At 48.5% G+C, this 16,041-nt stretch overlaps 1 protein-coding gene across 1 annotated transcript in view; it reads left to right on the plus strand.

Annotated features, from left to right (window-relative positions):
- The window catches only part of LOC101529874 (sodium/potassium-transporting ATPase subunit alpha-4), a 32,366-nt gene extending 16,725 nt beyond the window's left edge, over window positions 1-15,641 (plus strand). Inside the window, exons 11-22 of the mRNA XM_004589074.2 lie at window positions 350-539; window positions 675-847; window positions 4,586-4,722; window positions 5,052-5,202; window positions 5,476-5,644; window positions 7,311-7,465; window positions 7,615-7,738; window positions 9,053-9,198; window positions 12,215-12,345; window positions 12,447-12,548; window positions 15,015-15,106; window positions 15,374-15,641. Of these exons, the coding sequence (XP_004589131.2) occupies window positions 350-539; window positions 675-847; window positions 4,586-4,722; window positions 5,052-5,202; window positions 5,476-5,644; window positions 7,311-7,465; window positions 7,615-7,738; window positions 9,053-9,198; window positions 12,215-12,345; window positions 12,447-12,548; window positions 15,015-15,106; window positions 15,374-15,402 (1,599 nt within the window). The 3' untranslated portion in view covers window positions 15,403-15,641. The remainder of the gene's footprint in view (window positions 1-349; window positions 540-674; window positions 848-4,585; window positions 4,723-5,051; window positions 5,203-5,475; window positions 5,645-7,310; window positions 7,466-7,614; window positions 7,739-9,052; window positions 9,199-12,214; window positions 12,346-12,446; window positions 12,549-15,014; window positions 15,107-15,373) is intronic.
- Window positions 15,642-16,041: the final 400 nt, after the last annotated feature.

Raw genomic sequence — 16,041 nt, forward strand, 5'->3', positions numbered from 1 at the left:
AAAGTATTTGGGCTGGCTGGGGACACGGGCCTGTCTGCTCGACTGTCTGTTTTGTCCAGCCTGCCCTTTCTGTTCCCACACAGCCCTCCAGCCGGCAAGGCAGCAGGAGGAAAGTAGGACCACCTGGCTCTACCCTCCGAGCTCCCAGTCTGACTGTGGCAATAGCAGAGACTTGTTCTGCTGCAAATAACGCCAGGCTAGGCTCAACCTGCAGTCAGGTTTCCTTGGGGCAAGACAAGACAAAGGAAATGGCTGTATGAAGAGGGTTGCCTGCCTTTGCCTTCGCAGCCCTCCCCTGTGTGCTTGCGCTCTGTTCCTAATCCATCCCGGCTTTCTCTCTTCCACCTAGGTGTCCATCCACCTCCGGGAGGACAGCTCCCAGACCCACGTGCTGATGATGAAAGGTGCTCCTGAGAGGATCTTGGAGTTTTGCTCTACTTTCCTTCTGAACGGACAAGAGTACCCAATGGACAGTGACATGAGGGAGGCCTTCCAGAATGCCTACTTAGAACTGGGGAGCCTGGGGGAGCGTGTGCTAGGTGAGGAGCACTGAGGGCAGGGAGCTTGGGGAGAATGAGCAAAGGGATCCTGGTTGGTGGGGTGGTAAGTCTAGGGTGTTAAAGAGAACAGGCCAGACACACAGCAGCATGACTGCTGGTCCTCTGTATCTCCAGGGTTCTGCTTCTTGAATCTGCCCAGCACATACTCGAAGGGATTCCCTTTCAATACGGATGAGATCAATTTTCCCATGGATAACCTGTGCTTTGTGGGCCTCATATCCATGATCGACCCTCCCCGAGCTGCCGTGCCAGATGCTGTGAGCAAGTGTCGCAGTGCAGGGATTAAGGTAAACCCCTGCCCATTCCAGAAGCCACCACCTGTCACAAGTTGGAGAGTAGGTGCTTATAATTTCAATTTCACTGAATTGATTTCTACCTCCCTGAGCTAGTAACTACTAGTCTGAAGAGACATCTAGTATTAACTTTGTTCAATGGTTAGAATTCTAGCCTGTATTGAACATTACAACCACCAGAGAAAGTGAGAAGTTGCCATCTGGACCACACCTGAAACCTATTAAATGTGTCTCGGGCCTGCTGGAGGTATGGGCATTGCAATGCATCCTTGTAAGGACGGCATGGGCTGCCCACATCCATATCCGTGGGCCTAGTGTGAGTCTTGTTTCTGCTTCTGGGGCAACTTGCTGCCAGCACATCTGGAGGGTAGAAGTATGTGAGGTTCCTACCATTTATGTGAGATTCAGATGGTGTTTCTGGTTCCTGGTTCCTGGCTTTGGCCTGACCCAGGTCTGTCTGGCGGCATTTGGGAAGTGAGTCGATGGCTGGAAGATTCTCTCTCTCTCTCTCTCTCTCTCTCTCTCTCTCTCTCTCTCTCTTTTGCAAATAAAACTTTCTGAAGACTTTAATGAACAAAAGTTTGAGAACAGTGTTCAGTGCAGTACCTTTCAAACTAATGCATATGTAAATCACATGTAAATACTATAGTCAAACTAATGTAGAAGTGTAGATCCCTAGTCAGGGTTTCTAAGGCACCTGCAGTGCCTGGGCTTTTGCAAGCTCCCAGGTGATGCTGTTGCCACTGACCTGCAGATGACGTTAGACATACCTAATGCTAGCAGGTGTTGTGTCAGCGTGCTGCTGGGAGGGACTGTCAGAGGGTGAGGTGAATGGGGCTGGGGAGCAGGCCATGGTGAGAACTGGGGGGCTCTCACAGGGTTTGACTCAAAGTGAACTGCTGCCATAGCAGGTTTCTCTGCCAGGAATGAAAGCCAGAGACTGAAATGAATTAGTCTGAGAGTGAAACTCGGCTACAGAACAAACTCAGAGGTGGGAGAGTGGTCCTCTATGGCGCAGGTGAGCCTTGAACGTCAAGGAATGGCAGAAAGAAAATTATTCCAATCCTGAGATGTTTTATGCCCCAAGTTGCTCAAGTCAGATTCTCAACTCTACTGATTAGATATTGACACTTGCACTGCTTGCATGCCTTGTATTCTGGGTCACTTGCACCTTCCACCCCTAGACTTGAGGTTAGGGAGTACATGTCAGGCTAGAGGAGCTGCTTCTCGGGGACTGGAGGCACTGTGTGGGAGCTAGCTTTAGAGCAGACCTGTGTCATTGGCAGTTTTTTGGGGGGATCCACCTGGCAAGTCTAGGCCCAGGGATGCATCCCCTCAAGTGGGAACCAGGGCATGAAGTTAGCTCCATGATCACACTGTTCTGAGATGCTTGCAGGGGTCCAGCCCTTCACCCACACAGCACTGTCACTCCTCATCAGCCTATGGCCCTGTTCCCCCGTAGCTCATAAACATCCATGCTGTACTGGGAGAGAAGGTGTTCACATGAAATGTTCTGAGCTCTGAGGTAGGCAGGTAGATGAGAATAAACACTGAAGAAGGCGTTCCATACATCGCATCTGGGAGCTGATGAATACCTTCAGTGAAAAAAGAGTAACTATGTGGACAAATGGGGGAGGCCCCAACGGGAGTGAGAGAGGGGCGATGGATGGTTTTAATCAGGACACCTACCAGGCTGGAGAGCACCACAGCCTGAGGCCAAGAGAGCTTGTGATGGTCCCCAGGGGCTTTCAGAGAGCCCCACACCAGGAGTTGCCACCAGGAGGCCTTCGTGTCTTCCGGCCAGCCCCTGCTCCTGGCACAAGCTTGCAGGCACTTGATGCACGTGGTGAAGCACTAGGTAGTGGGAGACACACATGGTGCCATCCTTCCAAGAGCACACACTGGAACAGACTCATGGGAGCTTGTCCTGTAGGGTGGGCCCTTCCAGGGCTAGCTCTGAAGTGGTGCTGGCACAGGGCATTACAAGGTTGCTGAGTAAAACAGGTTGCAGAATCACTTCATGGCAGCTAAGGACTTCATCAAGGGACCAGGAGACCCCAGGTATCCATGTGCTCTGTACTTGGAGTGAATGTGATTAAAAAAAAAAAATGTCCAAACGATCCTGTTCTCTTTGACCCTGAGGAGCTCAGTGGCAGCGAGGTAGTTGGCTCCTGCTCTGCATCTGGCTCCAAGAATTGCAGTCCAGCTTCGAGTGCTGTCAGGAGAGCCTGTAGTTTCCTCATCGGCACTGGAAAGTTTCTTTCAGATGAGTCTAATCTGGGACAAGAGGGTAGAAAGGAACAAGAGGGCAGCTTTGCAAGCCAGTGTGGGAGCGTCAGAGGTAGAGTCAGCACCAAGAAGCTGAAAGAGAAATTCTTCTGATGCTTGATGAATTCTAGAAACTGCTGGCTGCCCTTTAATCTTGGAAGGCACATTGTCTGTATAACTGCAGTTCTATTGTATGGATGCATCTCAATGCTTGGTGAAACTGGGCCCTGGGAACTCACTCCTGGGGTGACCGGCTTTGTATTTTTGTTGGTCTAGTTTGGCATAGAGGTGATACTGCTGGAAGTTACCTAGAAGAGTCCATTTTGAATGGTCAGAGTGGGTAGCGTGCTTGGAATGAATGCAGATGACACCATGCCCTAACAGGTCCTATGTCACCATCCATGGGCCACTGAGAAGCTGACAGGGTCCTAGAAACCTGTGCAGTATCGCTAAGAGCCCAGGCAGAACTGTCTGTGGATGGCAGTCTTCTGGGCAGTTCTCTGCTGAATCCTCACCATTTACCAGGCACTCCCAGGCTGGGCTTAAAAGGATCCAGTGCCTCATATCACAGCCAGAGAGCTCAAAAGCAGTGGTTGTAACAGCTCTGTGCAATTTTACAGTCTCTGTTAACCAAGGTCTTGCTAGCACTTTCCTGTCTCCTCTTACTAAGTCAGGGGAGCCAGTGTCATCTGAGGAGGGTTCAGGAAGCCCCATAGTTCATACTCTGGCAGAAACTTTTTCAAGGCTGATCTCCTTTCCTTCAGCTAAGCACACAGGTGCTCCTCTCCAGGACCTCTGCTCTGGAAGCAACTGGATAATTTGCTTACAGTTTCCTTCTGCCTTCCAACAGAGCTGGAGCAGTGATGTGCCTGGAGAGCACTTAGGAACCTGGGGCAGTGGCTCCTGGAAATGGTCATTCCTCCATTTGATAAGTATTTGCTGATGATTTGATGTGAGGACAGGAAACTTGACAATGAGCACATCCTTGCAGAGCTCCCTAGTTCAGCGGGGAAGAGACAAGCAAGTGAACATCAAACATAAAAACAGCTCTTGGAACACTCTTCCCCACATCAGAGTTTCAAAGGACCATCTCCCAACTCCCGGTGTTGATGTAGTTTGACAGCAAGGAGCAGTCCTCTCTCCCTTTCCTCGTCTGTGGACACGGGAAACACACACACACACACACACACACACACACACACATTTACCCCACCTACCTTCCTACATATGTGACCCTCCCTACCCTAATCAGAAATTCACATGGGTGTGCATCCCTCTCAACTATGTAAACAATATCAAAGAGAAAGTTTAAAAATGTATTTTGAAAGAGCAGAAGTTGACACCTGCTCTCTGTGTGGGGATGGGATAAACCTGGTGCCAGGTACCTAATGAGTTAGAATGGAGAGGCACCCACACAGGTGTCAGGGGCCCGACTACTTCCCTTCTTGCCCCTTGCCAACCTAGGTGATCATGGTGACAGGTGATCATCCTATTACAGCCAAGGCCATTGCCAAGGGTGTGGGCATCATTTCTGAAGGCCACGAAACAGCAGAGGATGTTGCTGCTCAGCTTAATATTCCTGTCAAACAAGTGGATCCCAGGTGAGACCCCCCAAAAACTCAACTCTGTCACTTTCCCATCTATCCTCAGCCTGCCCCACCTAAACCCCACTTCACTGAACTTCTTGAATCTCCATTTAGTAGGTAGAAAATGTAGGGTTTATACACTGCAAAATGAAGGATGCCAAGAAGATAACCAGCTCAATCTGTCAGGGAGGGGGTTGGCAAAAAGGAGAGAGGAAATGGAATGTATTCATGTGAATACATGTACGGCTGAGGGCAGCTGAGAACGCTGGATTGAAAGAAGAAACAGGGATTTGCAACAGAAGCTGGTTAGAGGACTCCAGACTCCTGAAATTCTCTCCCTGCAGTGATGTCAAAGCCATCGTGGTGCATGGCTCAGAACTAAAGGACATGAACTCACAGCAGCTTGACCACATCCTCCAAAACCACACGGAGATCGTGTTTGCGCGGACCTCCCCGCAGCAGAAGCTCATCATTGTAGAAGGATGTCAGAGGCTGGTAAGGGTGGCAAAGGGGTCAGGGCAGTGGGGCCAGGCCCCAGCTCCAAATCCAGAGGGGAACACATGGGCTAGGCTAGAAGAGTCCCTAGAGGGTATCCCATCTTGAACCCCTGGTAGCCTTCAGGGTGGGGGTTCCCTGAGGCTTTAGGGAAAGGCCCAAAGTCTTTCGACTATCAAGCAGGGTTGTACCAAGAAATAAGCGATGCTGAGATCCAGCTTGTTTTTGGAATTGGTCCTGGATTTTTCACTCCCATGGTCTGGACTTCCCCAGGGAGCCATCGTGGCAGTGACGGGTGATGGGGTGAACGACTCCCCGGCGCTGAAGAAGGCGGATATCGGCATTGCCATGGGCATCACTGGCTCAGACGTCTCAAAGCAGGCAGCCGACATGATCCTGCTGGACGACAACTTTGCCTCCATCGTCACGGGCGTGGAAGAGGGTGAGGAAGGAAGGGGCCCAAGGTTGGGAAGTGACCACCCGCCACAGGCACAAGTTGGTGCACGTTTTCCTATCACCTCACATGTGTCATAGTATACCTTTGCTTATATATCCAACTTCCAGACAAAAATCATCACAACACAAAATGTGCAAATTAGATTCAGCTGGTACTAAGAACATCACCACGTGTATCCTTTGTTAGGAGAGAGGGGGTGTCCAGATTTGCTAGGGAGACAAACTCTGATGTAGTATAGCATCTTAGTCCTCCCTCCGGGATTCAAGTGGGTTTCATGGCAAGTTCCAAAATGCAGCCAGGTAGCCTTACCCCTGGGATGACTCTACGCTCCACAATCTTCAGGAAGTCCTCCAAGGCACCTGCTGCCTGATGATGATGACACCTCCAGTTCAGCTGGTACCTAATCTCTGAGCTAAGGGCATATGCCCCCTTAGGCAGCCTCTTTCCAAAAGAATCCTGAGGAGCATGCCCATTAGTGAATAGAATTCTGCATCCCAACTTCCCGGCATTTCACCTGGAGTTATCCTACTAAAACATGTTACAGCCCACATAATAATGATGGTTACTAGTTTATTGGAACTCGGTATGGTCCTCCTCACAATTCATTCAGTATAGTGCATCCATTCAATGCAACAAATTCTTTTCTTTTCAGACTATGTCCTGGGCACTATTCTGGATGTTAGGGATACAACACCAGACAGAAAATAATAATTAAAAAAAAGATACAAATCCCTGCTCTCTTCTAACTTATCAAGTGGGAGGGAGAGACAGTAGAATGCATAAATTGCACAGTGTAGAGAAGCATAAGCGAAGAGAAGTTCTGTAGCAACAATGCAGGCCCAGAGTGCAGGGAGGGAGTACAGTCTCTTAAAGTGTAATCAGGGGAGGGCTCAGCGATTTTGCAAGGCAGGAGTGAAAGTCAAAGGAGTAAGGCAAGCTCAAGGTTGTTATGGTAGAAGACAGGATTTGAACCCAAACCTGTTGCAAGCCCAGGCTCTTTCCATGTCAGCCTAAGGGTTTTTTTTTTTTTTTTTAAGATTTATTTATTTTTATTGCAAAGTCAGATATACAGAGAGGAGGAGAGACAGAGAGGAAGATCTTCCCCGTCCGATGATTCACTCCCCAAGTGAGCACAACGGCCGGTGCTGCGCCAATCCAGAGCCAGGAGCCAGGAATTTTCTCCAGGTCTCCCAAGTGGGTTCAGGGTCCCAAAGCTTTGGGCCATCTTCGACTGCTTTCCCATGCCACAAGTAGGGAGCTGGATGGGAACTGGAGCTGCCAGGATTAGAACCGGCGCCCATATGGGATCCCGGGGCATTTAAGGCGATGACTTTAGCTGCTAGGCCACGCCGCCGGGCCCCTAAGGCTTTTTTATGCTGGTATATCTCAGGAGTAACTAGGCCCAGTTCTGTGGAATTTTCAGAGACCAGATAACATCAGCTTTGTTGAATCCAAGAACAAAGAGCACACAGATGGCCTGCTATGAAATTATCACTCTGATTAAGAATCACACAATCTAAAAAGAAAACTGGGACTTCCAGATGATTCAGTGGACTGTGGCACTTCTCCATAGTGGTCCCTCTGTCCAGGAGTTGAGCTCTGGAAGCTCTGTTCTTGCCGTGCTCCCTGATCCCCCACTCCCCACTGCTAGGCCGCCTCATCTTTGACAACCTGAAGAAATCCATCGCCTACACCCTGACCAGCAACATCCCCGAGATCACCCCCTTCCTGCTGTTCATCATCCTCGGCATCCCCCTGCCCCTGGGCACCGTGACCATCCTCTGCATCGACCTGGGCACAGACATGGTGAGGACCAGCCTGGGTCCCGGCTTGCAGAACACCTGAGATGGATGGGGAACCAGGAAGAATCTGTGTCGTGGGAGGGGGCAACACAGGCCATTTCTGAGCTTCCTGCTGGGTTTTATGGCCCTGTCATGCCCCTCTCCCTCCTGCAGGTCCCTGCTATCTCCTTGGCTTATGAATCAGCTGAAAGTGACATCATGAAGAGGCTTCCTCGGAACCCAAAGACTGAAAACCTGGTGAACGAGCGCCTCATCGGCATGGCCTATGGACAGATTGGTGCGGCCAGAGGAGTGAGGGGGCGGCAGGAGGGGTGTTGTAGGGAGGGCCCTGCCTGGTCCTTTGAGCCACCTCAGCTAGGAAATCAGAGAGACACTTTCTCTGCAAACTGTGTTAGGTACTAGAAACACAAAGAACCTGATGATCTCTGTTCTGCTTTTTAAAAAGCCCATTATAAAAACAAGCAACATATATAAGACAACAGCCTCTTTCCAAGTCCTCAATAATGAGTTTAGACTGATCATGCCTGGAGCACAAGGCAATCAGGAAGCTGTAGCAAGAGACGCTTTATGGTGGGCACAGGACTTCCGTGTTGAGGACAGGGCTAGACTAAGAGAATGGTCAGGTGTGAGGGACCAGTGGAGAGGAGAAATCCCAGTGGTCAGAGAAGAGTGAAGCAACCAGTCTTGTGATTTCCTTAGTGTTGATTAAAGAGTAGTGGACAAAAAGGCCATAAACGTAGGTATCATTTACACGGAGGCCACACTGGAAAAACTTTGAGAGCCAGCAGAAGTCTTTGCATTTGAGTTGGTCAAGTGCAAAGACACATTCTAAGGAAGAGAATGCGGGTTGGGCTGGTAGGAGGAGGACAAGGGACAGCATCCTAATATTTAGGGGAGGAAACACCAGCAAAAAAGTACAGATTTAGGAGTCGGACTCGTGTTTGAACCCTAATTTGACTAACTTACTACCCATAGGACCTTGGGCAAAGACAATCTTTTTTGTGTTTCAGTTTAAAATATAAATAATTGTTTATAACCATTATGGATATCTATGTCCACAAAGTTCCTGCCTGGTACATAACTTTGCAGTTAACAAGCAAACCTAATATCAGTGATTGCTCTGGTCCAGGCATGGGGGACAGAGGTGATGGCTAATGGTGAGGTAAGGGGCAGACAGAACAGGACAGGACTAGCTAGGCATCCAGATGTTAGAGGGAATGGAAAAGGAAGAGTCCAACTGTCACTCCATATGAAAAGGGCATAGAATCTCAAGTCCTTTTCAGGTTTAAGACAACATAATTTCAAGGTGACTCGGAATTTAAAAGAACTTGTCAGGGCTTGGAAATGAATGAGTCTCGAAGAGAGAAGAGGATAGACTGTTGATGGCAAAAGTCTTCAGCCACTCACCAACTTCTCTCTCTCTCTCTCTCTCTCTCTCTCTCTCTCTCTCTCTCTCTCTCTCTCTCACACACACACACACACACACACACACACAGAACTAGAAGTCATTCCCAGCCCCCATTGCTCCCTGATCTGCCTTTGGGGCCCTTGTCTGAACTAGGTTTCCATATCCTGCAACTCTCACTCACAGGAATGATGCAGGCTCTGGCAGGATTTTTCACCTACTTTGTGATCCTGGCTGAGAATGGATTTAAACCTTTCGATCTACTGGGCATCCGCTTAGAGTGGGAAGATCGATTCTTAAACGACATGGAAGACAGCTATGGACAACAGTGGGTGAGGAGAAAAGGCAGGGGGATGGATAGTGCTGACTAAGAGAGGCGTTGACAAATTTTTGAAGAGTTGAGGATGGAGGCATCACGGAGTACCTCATCTCCAGAGATCTGCGAGCATTCTAACATGGGCCCTCAATGTCCAACTACTCCAGCAAACAGTCTTCTGCTTCCAGGGATGGCATTTCTCCTCGTCGTTGTATCTTCTTGGAGCCTCCATTTCCCTTGGACACATGCAGGTGTTCTGTGCTCGCTTCAGCAGCACAGACACTAAAAATGTAGAGATGCTCTTCGTCACATCCACTTTTCTAGGCTTATCTCTGCTTTTCCAGGGTCAAAAAAAAAAAAAAAAACATTGTATTTGAAAGGCAGAGTTACAGAGGAGGGAAGGAGAAATAAATCTTGCATCTGCTGGTTCTCTCCCCAAATGAGTCAGAATCCAGGAACCAGCAGCTTCTTCCATGTCTCTCGTGTGGATGCAGGGGTGCAAGGACTTGGATCATCCTCCTCTTTTCTCCCAGGTTCTTTAGCAGGGAGCTGGATAGGAACAGGGTAGCTAGGACTCATACAGTGCCCCAGTGGGATGCCAACATTGCAGGTAGCAGCTTAACCAGTTCGTTACATCACAGCACCAGCCCTCATATTTTCCAAGTTTTCACCATGTTTGTCCCAGAAATGAATTCCAGATCCTCTCTTGCTACACCCTGCCCCTTCCATGAGAATTCAAATGATATGGTCTAGCATTTAAAAACTTGTGTTAGTCCTTCATCATCACTCTAAACCTTGTAAATCTAGAGGATGCTTCTCTAGCAGTCTTCGTTGCCATTTCACATGTACAAGGCTCAAACTGAACCTTCTCCCCGACAATATGTGTTCAAGAACCTTAGTGAACACTCAGGTCCCCATTTCTAAGACAATGGGGGAGATGTGACACCAAATAATACTAGAGCCATAGAGGACACATGGTCCATTATCATCCTTCTACAAACAAAGAAACTGCATCTAGGAGACCAAATGACTTGCTGGGAGTGCCACAGTGAATCCGTAAGGCAGTTGGACCAAAAGTCTGCACTTGTACGTCCTGCTCAGCTCCTCCCCACACCACCATGAGGCCTCCCAGCCAAGCTAATTGCAGGGTTCTAAGATGTAGGTTCAAATGTGAGGTTTTGGGAGCATGCCCACATACACACTTGGCTTTTGCCAACTGAGTTTATGAGACCATCAGATGCCAGCATTCCCAGCCACCAGTGCTATTCCAGCTCTGAGATGCCCAAAGTCCTTCTTGCTGTTCACCTTGCCAATATTTTCTCAGTCCTCAACTGTAGCCCTTCTAGCTTTAAGATGTGCCCATTATTTTTTAATGTAATAGGCAAGGCAAGAGAGAGACAACACAGAGGGAGGGAGATCTTTCACTCCCCAAATGGTCACAACAGTGAGGTCTGGCCCAGGCTGAAGCCAGCAGCCAGGAACTCTAACTGGGTCTCCCACATGGGTGGCAGAGGCCTGACTACTTGGGCTATGTTTTGTTGCCTCTCTAGTTGCTAAGTAGAGTAGCTGGGACTTAAACCAACACTCCAACAGGGGATGCCATTGTCTAAGGCAGAAGTTTAACCTGTTGTACCACAATGCCAGCCCCTAGCCCTTGTTGGTTTTACGGCCTGATATCTCTTCCCTGATGCCAAGATGCATTGTGACATGTATGTATTTATAATAAACTAAAGATAATTTAAAAGTAATTTGAGGTAACAAGAATTCTTGCACACTATAGAAACAAAATGGATGAGAAGTTGCTTTGAAGAATAAACTGATAAAGTTGAATCCCCTTCTCTTCTACCATTGTAATTTTCAGCTCCATCAATGATCCCTTATTCATTCATTCAACAAATATTTGTTGAGAATCTCCTACATACTAGGTACAGTTCTAGGCCCTGGGAGTACAGTAGCAAGCAATAATGACTACATTATTTTTGTGAATGTGGGCAAAGGGAGGAGAAGAGATGATAATCAAATATATAATATATTGGGTCAATTGAATTCAAGTCCAATGGAGTTCCAGAAATGTAGGAATTGAGATCCTAGAATGAGTGTGATGTGAAAGTGAAGAGGGTGGCTAAAAAAAGAGGGGTTGCTTGCACTTAAAATTAAAGAGAAATCACAAATAGCGGCGTGGATGAAAGGGAGACAGAAGCACTGACCGAGAAATGCTAGCGAATGGTGCGCCAATAAGCGCAACTGATTGCCGTAAAAGATGACGGGCCTGAACTGATGTCCACAAAGAGGCTGGCTGCCCTCGTTCTCTGTTGGATGCTTGGCTCATTGGTTTTGGCTTTCCTTTTCTAACCTTGTAAGGTTCTACAGTTCTAAGCGCAACTTTGATGATCACATCCCTGGAGGTTGGATGTGCGTCTCATTACTATGAAGTCCTGCATATTTTCAAAGTTTCTATTTGCTCTTTGAGTTATTTATAAACATGCTAGTTCATTTTTTTTTAAATACAGACTTTTCCCTCAGAGTCTAATTCAAATACAGCTCTTCAGTGTCTCTGGACTTTATAGGATCTCCATTTTATAACCAATTATTCTGATGTTGTTACTGTATTTATATTCCACCCAGACCCTAAGTTCCTTATGTGGAAAATGTGTATGAATGAACGCATGGGCAGATATCTCCTACCTACCACTCTTTCAGGCATTCCTTCCATCTCTAAATTCCCATCACCCTCTGGCCCCACCTTTCTTTCTTACCTTACATATTTGACTCTGCCTTGCTCTTCAAGTTCACCTTCTCCTCTTTACCAACTTGATATTGACTGGGCCATGTTCCATGCCACTCACTGATCTAACATGGGGAGGAGAGCACCAAGAAAAACAAGGTCCTTGTCCCGGATGGCTGTCAGTCAGGAAAGGGAGACACACACAAAACGTGAGCAGGCAAAGGCAGGCATCTGTGTGGAGTGCTGTGGGAGCGTGCAGATGACCTGCCTCGTGCCTGTGTGTAAGTGCCTTCACACTCTCCCACAGACCTACGAGCAGCGGAAGGTGGTGGAGTTCACCTGCCACACGGCCTTCTTCGCCAGCATCGTGGTCGTGCAGTGGGCTGACCTCATCATCTGCAAGACCCGCCGCAACTCAGTCTTCCAGCAGGGCATGAAGTGAGCATCCATGCCCACCCAACAAGCCCCCATACAGACACAAGCCATCCCTTCTGCTTTTTCTTCCTGCCCTCAACACATTCATAAATGCTTCATCCCAGAAATAAGGTCCTGATATTTGGGCTCCTGGAGGAGACGTTTCTGGCTGCCCTCCTGTCCTACACTCCAGGCATGGATCTTGCCCTGCGAATGTACCCACTCAAGTGAGTAAGGGAAGGGGAGGTGATGCAGGCAGGGGTTCTTCGGGCACAGGGGGAGCAGGGAGGCAAGGCGGGGCTTCCTGGGTAAATGGGACTACACTCAATGACTCAAGGAGAGAGTGTGGCTGCTCTGATAAGTGAGTCTTCCCTAGGGAGGCATTAGAAACCCTGCCAAGTGATCACAACCCACTACACATGCAAATGCAGCAGCCTTACCAGTGTTTCAGAGAGTGAAGCCTTTTGTGAGATGTGTGGGGTAGCTCTACAATGCATACTCTTTGGATCCGAAGTAGCCATAAAAATAGACTAATTTAAGCTTAGCTAATCCTTTTGGACTTATGCAAAGATGTTTTAACGTATTTATGTGTGAGTGGGCATACTGAAATTCTTACTGTCTGGTACCTTGTCTCGTCCAACTCCCAGGTCTTTGTTTTGTTTAAACATTAGTTAAGCTTTTGTGGGGGGGGAGAATTCCATTTACAAATTTATAGAGAAGAAAAACAAAAGTCTTATTTCAATTTCATCTCCACTACTCCACCTCGCATAGGTAGTCTCTGTGACTGATTTAGTGTGGATTCTTCCAGCTCGGTTCCCACGCATTTGCATATTTCTTTCACTTTTCCATCCCCTGAAGTGTTTTCCCCAAGGCTTCCAACAAAGCAGTGAAGGTTTAATAGACCTCGTCACTGGTCTCCGACACTAACAAGCCCAGCTTTGGATCCCAGCTCCACCATGTCTTGAACAAGCCCATGACCTTGAACGAGCAAAGAACCACTCTGTCTGTGCATGAGCCTCACCTGCAAAGTTGCAGAGAGCTGGGGAGAATCCTACAGGCAGAAGCAGGGACAAAGCACAGAGGGTGCTGGAGCTATGGTGGATGCTTTGTTAATAGCAGCTTTGTTCTTGCTGCTATCAACATAGAAGTAACAACGAAGGCAATTGAGCGTTATCTGCTCTTCCAAACCCTCAATGCCCGCATCATAACATCCTTCACCTAATGTTGTGACTCCTCATTTTGCAGTCAACTTCTTTTCTCCAATCCCTTGAACCCAGTGATGTCCAAGACAAAAATGGTTACATTTTTAATTCCCCTCAAACCTATCACAGAGCCGGGGCAGCCATACCGCTACTGTTCAATGAATGAGTGACTATGCAAAATGTTTGCATTTGCTGTAAGCAAACATGCAGAAGGAAGTGTGGCTTAGGTCCTGTACTGTCCAATATGGTAGCCACTGCCTGTATGTGACTGCTGACCTCTTGAAATACAGAGACTGACCAACTGAATTTGTCATTTAATTTGAATGTAAAGTTAGGGCCCAGCGTGGTAGCCTGATGGCTAAAGTCCTCACCTTGAACGTGCCCAGGATCCCATATGGGCGCCGGTTCTAATCCCGGCAGCTCCACTTCCCATTCAGCTCCTGCTTGTGGCCTGGGAAAACAATGGAGGACAGCTCACAGCCTTGTGACCCAGCGTGCGAAGCTCGAAAGAAGCTCCTGGCTCCTGGCTTTGGATTGGCTCAGCTCCAGCCATTGCGGCCACTTGGGGAGTGAACCATCAGATGGAAGATCTTTCTGTCTGTCTCTCATCCTCTTTGTATATCTGACTTTCCAATAAAAATAAATAAATGCTTACAAAATGTAAAGTTAAAAACTAAAGCAGTATAAACTATTTTTCCATTAAACACAACTCTCCACTTTGGTTGGCCTATTTTGCTTTAAACCATTGAGAACTCAATATTTGAGTTGAGTCAGTGCTGTCAGCTTAAAATACTCAGGATTTCTAAGACTTACGATGGAAAGAAAACTGTAAACTGAATTATCAGTAATGTCTGTATTGATTACATGTTGAAACTATCATCTGTTGAAGAGATTGGATTACATAAAATTGTTGAAATTCGTTTCATTTTTTTACACTCATATTGATGTGCTTAGTAGAAAATTTGGGACAGGGCTCTTGGTTGAGGCCAACTCTTCACTGAGGGGAACAACCGTGGTTCTTACTGGGCCGCTCCTTGGGGTTCATCCCTGCCCTCTAATGAGAAAAGAGGCTCAGGAAGAAAAAAGTGGCCCCATATTTTTTTGCAACATGGAAGAGTGGATTGTTTGGGGAGTATCTCAGAGAGACTCATCCTTCACGGGTGCAGGCCTGCAGTGTGTGGAAAAGAAAAGAGGTCTCTCTCAGCAACTCCACAGAAGTCGGCAGAAAAAGCTCCACGAACACTGCCTGTCCCCTATGATGTCATCAGTAGCACTGTGTGCTTCTGTCCAGCGCCTCCCCTATCTCCTGCTCCCCCAATCCCTCACCCCTCAGGCTCTGACCGCCTCACTGTTAGAGGATGGAGTCGCCTTCACCAGCTCTCTGTCGGGCACAGAGTGGACCCAAGGATTGTCCTGCTCAATTCCCACGCATCTCTCAGAGTTCCTCCCTCTCTCTGTCCCCCTCCCCCCACCAACTCTGGTTCTCTACAGGATAACCTGGTGGCTCTGCGCAGTTCCCTACAGCATCCTTATCTTCATCTACGACGAAATCAGGAAACTCTTGATCCGTCAGCGGCCTGGCTGTGAGTCTCCAGGGGCTGGTTCTTGTGGAGTGGTCACCAGTCCCCTAAAAGGCTCTCCCATCTTGCTGACCTTCACGGAGCCTGCTTGCATCCCAAGCCTCACCTCCCTACGTACCACCCTGTTCTTTCCACTCCTGCATGCTAGTGCCACTGCATGTTCCATACCCCAGGCCTCCCTCTTGGTCTGTGTTTTCCCTCCTGCCCTTCTTCCTATGCCACCTGCCCTCTGCCATCCCCTGCCCTAAGCTGGTGCCTTTTCTTCCACAGGTTGGCTGGAGAGAGAGACCTACTACTAAATTCTGCACACAGCAAGGGGCATTGGAGAGCCGGGGTGTCACATTCGCCACAGCACCGGACAGAGTATATGAGCTGAGGGCTAAGAGACACTGGGGTGAATGTCCTTGGATAAGAGAGACAGACAGACCATCCTGGGCTGGGCTGAGGGGACTGTGGGAAGAAGTGGGGTGGGTGAGGGGGAGCCCCGCAGGGAGAGGCAGGAGCCATTCTGGAGAGTAAATATTTGTTACCACTCTCACCTGGCTGCATGTGCCGGCTCTGTGATGGGGGATTCCGTGAAGGAGGGCAAGTCTACCCGGAGCCTCGGTGGATGCTGGGAGTTAGAATTAAGTATCCTTGCCCTGTCTTAATGCCACCCCTTAGAGAGAAAGAAAAGGATGAATAACTGCTGCCAAAGTCCAGCTGGGGTCAGAGGAGGATATCTGAGGGGGCAGCTGGTCAACAGTCGGCTGGGGGCTGGCAGGGTCACCCATGCTCTGGGAGATCCTTAGGTGACAGACCACAGGGTTGTAGTTCTAGAAGAGACCCCGGAACCTGAGATCCAGAGAGGTTAAGCGACACAGGAGCAGTCCCCCAAGCAGCAGAGATCGTCTGAGGAGGACTCCCGGCAGACCAGGGGGTGCCTGCCCTCTGCCTGT

The sequence above is a fragment of the Ochotona princeps genome, chromosome 2 (genome assembly GCF_030435755.1).
Source record: "Ochotona princeps isolate mOchPri1 chromosome 2, mOchPri1.hap1, whole genome shotgun sequence".
NCBI classification, from domain to species: Eukaryota; Metazoa; Chordata; class Mammalia; order Lagomorpha; family Ochotonidae; genus Ochotona; species Ochotona princeps.